This window comes from Octopus bimaculoides, chromosome 5 (genome assembly GCF_001194135.2).
Source record: "Octopus bimaculoides isolate UCB-OBI-ISO-001 chromosome 5, ASM119413v2, whole genome shotgun sequence".
Taxonomy (NCBI): Eukaryota; Metazoa; Mollusca; class Cephalopoda; order Octopoda; family Octopodidae; genus Octopus; species Octopus bimaculoides.
In genome coordinates this window covers 108,075,331-108,085,761 of record NC_068985.1, presented here as the reverse complement: position 1 = coordinate 108,085,761, position 10,431 = coordinate 108,075,331, and the positions used below count along the sequence as shown (strand labels likewise).

The 10,431-nt window shown below is 36.7% G+C and overlaps 1 protein-coding gene across 1 annotated transcript in view; it reads left to right on the top strand.

Moving 5' to 3' along the window:
• The window catches only part of LOC106871273 (gelsolin-like protein 2), a 78,702-nt gene extending 72,662 nt beyond the window's left edge, over positions 1–6,040 (top strand). Inside the window, exons 12-14 of the mRNA XM_014917636.2 lie at positions 1,138–1,204; positions 4,079–4,174; positions 5,482–6,040. Of these exons, the coding sequence (XP_014773122.1) occupies positions 1,138–1,204; positions 4,079–4,174; positions 5,482–5,577 (259 nt within the window). The 3' untranslated portion in view covers positions 5,578–6,040. The remainder of the gene's footprint in view (positions 1–1,137; positions 1,205–4,078; positions 4,175–5,481) is intronic.
• Positions 6,041–10,431: the final 4,391 nt, after the last annotated feature.

Sequence of the window (10,431 nt, the reverse complement as noted above, 5' to 3'; positions counted from 1 at the left end):
TGGAAGGCGGACGTTAAACGATGATGATGATGATGATGATGATGATATACACACACACAAAGACACACATATATCATCATCGTTTAACGTCCGCTTTCCATGCTAGCATGTGTTGGACGATTTGACTGAGGACTGGTGAAACCGGATAGCAACACCAGGCTCCAATCTAAATTTGGCAGAGTTTCTACAGTTGGATGCCCTTCCTAACGCCAACCACTCAGAGAGTGTAGTAGGTGCTTTTACGTGTCACCTGCACAAAGGCCAGTCAGGCGATACTGGCAACGGCCACGCTCGAAATGGTGTCTTTTACATGCCACCCACACAAGCCAGTACAGGGGCACCGGCAATATATATTCTCCCACTTGCAATAAATATCAAGTGCAAATAAACCAGCTGGAGATGTCCTAGGGTTAAAAAAGCAGTATCATCATCTCTTAGAGAACATCCATATTGAATGGCAATAAACACTATCTCCATATACATATATATTATTCTTATACAAGAATGTTGTTGACAGGAACTTCGAAGTTTCAGTCAGCTAAGCCATCTTTGGACTGCAGTGCATCATCAGATTGCTGTGTCTTTACATAGTCTCTGTTGAGTTAGTCATCTGTGGATGTTTTGGGTTTGAATGGGGAAATGTTATGGGAAGGAATTTTGCAGACATTTTTTATTTGTTAGATTTTGGGGTTATGTTATTGTTTACAATTTATTAATGCATGAAGAACTTTGTAACCAAGCCTGTAGGTTTTTCTATTGTTAGGTAGGCACAAGGTGTGGCAGTATTTTTATTGCTTTTGGTTTTATTGCATTTAATCACCAGTCCTCAGTCAAATCGTCCAACCCATGCTAGCATGGAAAGCGAACGTTAAATGATGATGATGATGATGATGATGATGATGTACAATACATACACTTTTGACAATCACTGCTTTCTTTCTTTGCTTGTCTTACTACTGCTTCCTGTCTCTCCTTTTACACTTTTCTGACAAGTTGTATAATTTACCAGCACACTGTATATCACAAGTTCCTTATTTTCTTATTTTTCACCTTCCTTGTTTTAAATATAAAAAATTCATGAGTCTGTCTGATCAATAGAGATGTGATAACTAAACTTTCACAATTTTTACTGTTTAGATATACCGAAAAGAAATTCGAGCAAGTGAAAGTTGGTGAATTCTCTAAATCTGACTTGGCCACCGATGTAAGATATCGCTTTTGTTTTGTCTTTCATTTTTTTAAATATTTTCTTTATTGTTTTGCCATAAATTTATTGTGCATGCTATATTCAATGATACATTGGCTGGCTATTGCTAGCTATATCCCCGGACTAAGCTTTAGGAAATAAGGTGTATTATCACAACTTACTAAAATTTGGAGGAGATTTATGTTCTGCATCTATTAATGGGACCCTGATCTGGGAGTCCGAGGGTTTTGGGAAGTGTGGAACCACCTCTTAGCTACTATTCTTCCCAGATCTACTCTAGCCTGGAGTAGTAGCACCTGTTAGGTCCCAACAATAGGTCAAATAGCATGTAACCACCTGGAACAGGGTACATCAAAATCATGGGATGCAGCATGGTGGATGTGAACTATTTCAGCAGATGAATTTATTGAGTCAATGGCAAATATCAGTGGATGCTAAGTGGATGAATAGACAACTAACTGTCAATAACTAGGATCAACCAGTTCAGTTATCCAGTTACTGTTATCTATAGTTGTGGTATGCCCAGATATTTCACTTAGCAAAAGACCAATGTGACTAAATTTCATACCTCATTGTTCAATTGAGACAGCTGGTGTCTAGGTAAGCTACCTGACCTGGATGGATGCACTGAGGAGGGATGAAGAATTGATTGACGGGTTCCATGAGAATAAAGGTCAACTTCAGAGTATTTGAAGAGGAAATCAGCCATACCTAAACCAGTCACTTTGTAGGGTTTCACTGATCAAAGGTAATGAGTGTTTGTGCATAGAGGGGGACATGCATTCACGTGTGGGTGTATGTTAGTTAATGTCTGCTCACAAACCTGAAGCAAAGTTGCAAGCAATGAATATGGTGACCATATCTACCGAGGAAGGGAAAAGAGTGTCGATAATAGAATTTTGTGAAATTGGTAGAAATTTCTCAGCAAGTAAGGCACAGAAGACTGGCTGTAATTAAAGTGTTGAGAATAGTTCCCACATACACATGCATCATACAGTCTACCTTTTACTCTGAGCAAGAGGCCTTTGTCACCAGCAGAGGTAGGAGCTCTCTGAACTTTGCCCAGGCTATTCTATAAGGAACTGAGATATCACTGTGGTAGGCCCCTTGACTCCACAGACCTTCACAGTCGGTCTTGTCACCTTAATGCTGGTTGTTTCACCCATCACACCAAGCTAAACAACCATTAAGTAAGCCCTGGCTTGGGTTAATATCCCTTCGGTTCTGGAGCCAATGGGATTATCCAGAAGTGATGGTAAAAGACCATATGGTCTTACCCTTTGACCCTGGGTAAGGAGGTAGGTGCTTCATCTGGGATGTCGCTGTCTGTGATTCCTTTGCTCCCTCCCATATCCCAGATACTGCAGTAAATGGGTGGGTCACTCCTTCTGTAACTGAACAGAACGAAATCCTTAAGTATAGAGCTCTGTCAGTGAATTATTTCTTCCAGCCTTGGCATTTGAGATATCTGGATGGGGTTGGGCTGCTAACGGCGAAGTTCTTATCATTGTTGATGGCGTGCCTTACTGTGATGTCAGTGATGCCCATGAGGATGCTTGGCTGTTCCAACGGCTTAGCTTCACCATTACCTGTGGTAATGCCATGAGCACACTAGCTTGTTCCAGTGGGTTCCATTGAACTTTGTGCTGTGTGACTAGTTTATCTTTCACGTTTTATTTTTGGCTTTTCTGTTATTTCACTTTTTTTCTTTTTTTTCTTGTTCCTCTTTTTCCATATTTTTCTCATAGTTTCAGATTTATATCTTTAATGTTGTTTTGTATTATAAATGTATCATTATATATACATGTCATATTCCAATAAAAGTTATTTCATTTAAATATATATATTTGTGTGTGTGTGTGTGTGTGTGTGTCTAGTAAACTGAATACAATTACAATACTCGACCACTTTTTGCTACATTGTATATGTATGTCAAGTAGTCAACAATACAATAACCACTTCAAATAACTTGTAGAAATATGATTAGTAGTATTATTTGAGTTAGATGCTATATATCCATCCAGTAATATAGGACATTAAATTTTCTTGTATGTCTTGTTTCAATATTACTAATAATAATAACAATATATAAACTAGCCATGGTTAAGGTATTCAGTTTATGATCATGAGATCATGAGTTCAATTAGTGGATTGGATGGCATGTGTCCTTGAATATAAAGCACATTATTTCACTTTACTTCATTTCTACTCAGTTGTAAATGAGTACTAGCTGCATGCTGGTGCAACTCTGTCTCTCTGCTGTCAGGCCCACAATGGAGTACTGCTCCCATGTCAAGGATGGTGCTGTTACTGCACATGCCAACATCGTGGACCACATTCAGAGGAGGGCCACTCAACAGATTGATATTCAATCACTATCAGATATGCTCCAACCTCTGGCCCATAGGTGTACTTGCCTCCTCTCTCAGTCTTTTCTGTTGTTACAATAGTATTCTGTTCCTCAGAGTTGGCTGATCTCATACCTCCTCCTTGCAGGAATCCCAACCAACTCATCACTTGACCTCTTGTCACCCTTGTTGCCTCTAGGGCCTTGCACTAACCACTATATTCAGTCCTTTCTCCCCAGGAAATTATCCCTTTGGATAATGTCCTGCTCATGTACTTTTTGCTGGTGTTAACCTGCAACAGTTTAAACAACATTAACAGCATCAAGTTCACTAATTGTTAAGGGCTTGCAAAGCTTATGGGTACTGCCCTTTCTGACTCAGCAAGTTTAAAAAAATAATAATAGAGAAGCACCCAGCAACCAGGTGTTTAAGTGACTGGACTCCCCATTTCAATTAAACTGTAATGCTATAAAAATTCAATTTATTTATACTAAATTCATTAAATATTTATCCCTTTCTGTAGGATGTGTTCCTTGTTTATAATGGTAAAGGTGCTATTGTCTGGATTGGTGAAACTGCTTCATCTTCAGAGAAAAAGAATGGCATCCCCTATGCTCATGTAAGTATATGCATTTATTTCATATTTGCCAGAATTTTCAAAATTGATCATGATTATCATCGTTTTATCATCTATTTTCCCATGCTTGCATGGAAATAGATGGAATTCATTGAAGCCTGATGACTTTCCTGTCAGCAATCCTCACTTTTTTTTTTAATAAGCAAGATAATATTCCCTCATGACTCCGCTTATTTTCATGGAAGATTGCAAATGAATGGTGCCATTTATATGACCGACATTCATTTACATGAATCGATATTATCAAGAAGATGTGGAAAGACCCCACCACATAATTCTATGAGGTATGAACTCATACAAAGTTTGAATTGTTTCCAAAGGTATTTTTCTCCATTCTTCAGTTAAAACAGTCTCCAGTTCTTGTAGTGATGATGGTGAAGGAGATCAACTCCTTGTTTTTTCTAAAATGTACCATAGATGCTCAATAATATTGAGATCTGGGGACTGTGGTGCCCAGATAAGATGTTCAACTTCACTAGCATGTTCCTCGTGCCATTCAGTAACAATTTTAGCCGTGTGAATTGGTGTATTATCATCCTGAAAGATTGTTTTCTTTCAGAAACAGTTCTACAACCATAGGATGAATTTGATCAGATAAAATACTTAAATAGTCTTGACTATTAATTCTGCCATGAAGGGAAACCAATGGGCCGGTGGATTTCCAAGATATAACCTCCCAGAGCAAATCAAATAGCTACTTGGTGTTTATGAGAATAGGGAGATTAAAGCTAAACTTAATTCATTGATACTTCAAAGTAAATTATAATAACAGTTACTCAAATTCATATCTGTTAACAGTTATTTTTAATACTTTTCTCGCTGTATTGCATGTTCATTTCTTTTTTGCATCTGTGATTTTATTTTTGATCTTCTATATAAATGAAGATATTTCCTTCGTTTTGCTGCTTTTCTTTCTCTGAAATGAGAAGATACATTGCAGAACTAGTGTAGATGAAAATTTAGGGTTTGTGCTTGACTGTTGAAACACTGAAGCCCCTTTCTTAATGAAACAATTACAGGAGAAGTTTGAACGAAGACCTATGCCTAATACCCATTGCTTTAAAGGTACTTGACATGCTACTATTTTTCAAAGTTTGTATGGCTTGTGAGAGCCTTGCATACCACATTCAGAGCTGCTCTGAGTAATGTTAGCAATGGAAGCAGAGAAAAATTAAGCATGTAGGAATGGGAAATTAGACATAAAACTGACGCTGATGATTCTCTTTCTAATCTTTTCCATTTCTCTTTCAAATCTTTTTCCAATTCAATTTTCTACTCTTTATTTTCAGACATTCTTGAATGATGCTGGTAATCCTCAATGTCCAATAACAGTAACCAAGGAAGGACTTAAGTGTTCCGCTCTTGAGATTGCACTTTGTGCTTAAGCACCACTGTATCCCGTCTTTCACTCTTAATCTTTTTCTTTTGTATAACGTTCAATCTTGAATTACAATATTTACTTCTAGTAGCTAATCATGTTACCTTAATTACTTACTAACCAAAATATATAAGCAATAAACAAACTACATCTAAACCAGCACTTCAGTATTCCTACCACCTTTTCAAATATAAATAATCAACTTCAAGCAATTTATTAAAATGCATTCTGTGTTATACAATACAGATATTACACTTTCAACGACATACACCTTGCCTTAAATATAATAGACAACTGAATACAAGTTAGTGTTTGTTAATTTTTTTTTTTTTTTACTACTACTTTATAAGCATAACTAAAACCTTTTCTCAGCTCTTTGTAATACCAATAATGTTAATATATTTCCATTACACTGTAAAATGACAATTAAATGTTTCTTTTAATAATGAAATAAAGTGACATTTGAAATACTTTGGAGATTTTTTAAAATTTTTTAAAAGTATTTTTTAATCATTTTTATATTTATTTACCAAAGCCTATTTCCCTTAGGTGGGGGTAGCCACAACAAAACACACACTAAGCATTTCATTCATTTCCCAGCTCAGAGGTGAACCCCGTCCTATGCTTGGGTCAAGGCATAGAAGGCAACCCCGCATATCAGCAGTGGGGCCCGACAGTATATGCTGGTTTCCCCTATCGCATCATGCTGGTACCTTACCCTTTTGAGCAACATCAATTCACTCATCCCTTCACAAACACTCTCCAATCTTATTAACAAACTCTCTTGCCTCTCTCACTCCAACACTAACCACCAAAGCTTTCCTCACTCCATCCATCCACACAAACTGAGGTCTGCCTCTGGTTCTGCTACCTACCACTTCTGCCTTCATCACTCTCCTTACCATCAGCTCCTCACCCATCCTCTCCATGTGGCCAAACCACCTCGACACTCATCTAGCCATTCTGGTACATAGATTTTCTCTCATTCCAGCTCTCCTTTGTGCCTCCTCATTCCTCATCCTGTCCATCTGTGTCACACCAACCATAGTCCTCAAACACATCTGGTGATGATCTCTTGATTGTCAAGCATAATCTCTAGGGAAATGTGAAGCCAGGATAAGAGTCAAAATTTAAAGATATAAACTATTAATCACATATGATTCTATGGTACAAACTTTCTAAATTAATTCTTCCATTAAAATTTCATATTAATTTATGCTCTAAACATCAAGGGATAAATGACAGTGTCATCTTATTAAATTCCTAATTATTTTTCTCAAAATTAATTGAAACAAAGGTAATATATTTTAAACAGAAATATGGTAAGCAAAAGGACTGAAGTACACTTAGAAGCCATCTGAAAACAAACATGATTGTGTGTGTGTGTGTATAAGATCTATTCTTAACAAAATAAAAATTGCTCTTAGATATAAGCATCAAACAACAGTTTTACTGAAGGGAATCAGATTTCTAAAATATAGAACAGGACTCAAATCATATTTATTATTTGTAAGGCAAATCCTTTTATTTATTTTACTGCTCAGTCTGGAAGGGCTATATCCATGATTCTTTACTGGAGTGAACAGTATAGCCTTCCACTAGGCAAAGGCATGGAGTCTTTGAACCTGCGGAGAGCATCTTGTTCAGCCCACTACATCTGCGGTTGACTTGGGTCACATAGCAGGAATCTCAAGAGTAATTGAAACAGCTTTCATGATGTAGAAGCTGCTTTACTAAGCTCTTTCACAGTTTAAATGACCAAAAAATTGATTCACTTGTTAAGTTGTATTTCAGCGAAGTATTTTTCGGCAGATATTATATTGTTCTATTTAGAAAGTGAGACTTAAAGAATTTAATGTGTGCATGGTGGTAGTATAAATAAGCTTAATGGTGTCAAGTTTGACAAGGTTAAATACTAATGTACTGGATGCTGTATGTTGACAAAAATTCTTAATTCAATGTAATTTCAGTCTTAGAGAGAAGGCTAACAAATACCCAGCAGTAATTGTTGGTGAGCCTCAAAAGAAGGGAGATAATTTTAAAAAATTAAGAATTAATTTCTTAACCCCTTTAGCATTCTGATTATTTTGTCAAATGTAATGCTTGCTTATTCACACTGTTTTGAATTAATAATGCATTACCTAGTAGCTTTGAGATTTTGATGATGTAGTTGTTTAATTTTAGAATGGCATTGTAAGGAATATTTGGGTCAGATATGGCTAGTTTAAATGCTAAAGGGTTAAAGTTAGTTTATGTACTTAAGGGAAAAGCTGATCATTGTTTGAAGGCAAGGGGAACAACTGTGGATATATTTACAACAATTTGGTGGAAATGTGACTCTGGTTAAGAAGTTTGCTTTGCTACCATGTGGTTTTGAGTTCAGTGCAATTTTGTGGCATCCTCAATACATATCTTCTGTTACAGCCTCAGACTAACCAATGCCTGGTGAATGAATTTGGTAGGTAGACACTGTGGAAGCCTGTCATGGATACACACTTTTGTGTGTGTGTGTGTGTGTGTAATGCACCTGCAACCACTTGACAACTTGTGTTTGCTTGTTTGTTCCCATAACTCAGTGGTTTGGTATAAAGACACTATTCAAATAATACCAGACTTTGGAAATAAATACCAGGGCCAATTTGTTCAATCAAAAGCTTTAACAGTGGTGCCCCAGCATGACCACAACCAAATGACTGAAACAAGTAAAAGAATAAACGAAGAAGAAAAGGGTTATGAATAAATCTTGTGACAGTATGTATTGCACAATTGAAGAAAAGCAATAAATTGTGCTAAGGGAAATACTGACTTAAGAATGTGAACTTGAATAAGTAAGTTACGGTGTGATGGCATGAATATCTCACAAGAAGAAAAAAGAAAAATAAACGAAAACTGCAATTGAAATTTCCCTCTAAGCTAGTGGCAACTAATAGTGACCCTTAAAAGAAAGGGGAGAAAACTTGAAGAAATTCAAAATGTTCGTATTAACCAGTATAGAAGTCATGCTTTTCAATTCTTAAGTGCAGAAAAAAATTGCCCTGTGCCTAATGCAGCTGTATTATAGATGAAAGACTAAGTATTGTAGACTATGGAACCAAATTAGCATAAGTACATTTGACACAAGAATTGTTACAATTAATATATTGAAAACTAGCCAAAATATCAGTCCTTGAGCACGTACTTAAGAAAAATTGTCTATGGCATGTCGGCAGTTAGGTGGAGAGATCATATCACTTCCTTTCACCTCCACTTTTTTTTTTTTGGTGATTTTTCTACTTTTGGCGGATGAAACATTTGTATCACTCAGATAACAACCCATGGGTTTGTGTAGTCATTGCTGGTGAGAGTTTCACAAGGCTGGAGTGCAAATCGTACCTCAACCACTTCAAATCACCTTTTACAACATGCAGAGGAAACATTGGGTCTCTTCTTTGACATGCTGGTTCCTACACAGTAAGGAATAAATAAATTGAATAAAGGACTGTGTAGCCAATTTAAAGCAGTGGGCCTTCAAAGAAGATCATCAAAAGCCACAAACGATATTCATTATGGATGTCCATTCCATTTCATAATTTTTGTTAATGATGCATATCATATTAATGCCATCATATTTGGTAATAATTTTAAGCTGTATGAAACAAGAAATGAGAAAGTGGTCAACATTGACTCCTGGAGTAAGGTCTATGTGGATATCCAAGGAGTCAAATATCAGACAATTCTGAGTATCAAGGGTGCTGAATTATTATCAGTGTAATTGTTCTTTATCAGTTGGAATTATTATAAATATATTGTTCATTCTCAATTTCATTAAACTTCTTTAAATAAGTGTCTATTGCCACTTAAACATGATTGTTCCGTAAGAACCAACACTGCTACTTTTAGCCCAAGGAGAACACTTCCTCCTGCTGGTTATTCGATGCAATTTGCACCTGATGTATATTGCAAGCAGGGGGGTGAAACCCTGCAACCTTCCAGCCATGAGACCACCAGTCTGTACAGTTTCAACTTCTTTGTGGTCATACTCACTCACTGGAAATAGCAGTAATTCACTCCAGCTCACAATATATAGAAAACCAAGTGACACACAGTCACTGATCTTGCAACAAACAAATTAGCTAGTTAGAAGATCGCTATAAGAGATTAATGCAGTAACTATACAGAGAAGTAATGTTTAATGCTACTTAAACATGGCTGTTCCATAACAACCAATGTTACTACTATTTTTAACTATAGTAAGATGCCTCCTCCAGCTGGTTATTCAATGCAATCTGCACCAAATGTATATTGCAAGCAAGGGAGTGAACCCCTACTGTCTTCCAGCCATGAGACTACCAGACTGTATGGTTTTGACCTCATTATGCTCATCCTCGGTGATGGATAGTCACCTGTTGGAGACAGCAGTAATTCACTCCAGTTTGCGATATATAGAAAACCAAGCAACACATAGTCACTAATCTTACAATAAACAAATTAGCTAGTAAGAAAACCTCTATAGGAGATATATATACCTGACATATATTGCAAGCACTACAAGATCAGTGATTGTGTGTCACTTGGGCTTCTATATATTGTGAGCTGGAGTGAACTATTGCTGTTTAGCGGACAAGTATCCACCACTGTGAATAAGAACAAAAATGGTTGAAGCCATACAGTCGGGTGGTATCATGGTTATATCGGGTACAGATTGCATTAAATAAGCAGATGGAGGTGTCCTCCTCGGGTTAAAAACAGCAGTAACATCAGTTCCTTTGGAACAGCTATTTTTTAAATGGTAATAGACATTACTCTTCGGTATAGTTACTGCTCTCATCTCTTGTAGAGATTTTCTAACCAGCTAATTTGTTACTTTAGATGTTTTTTATGA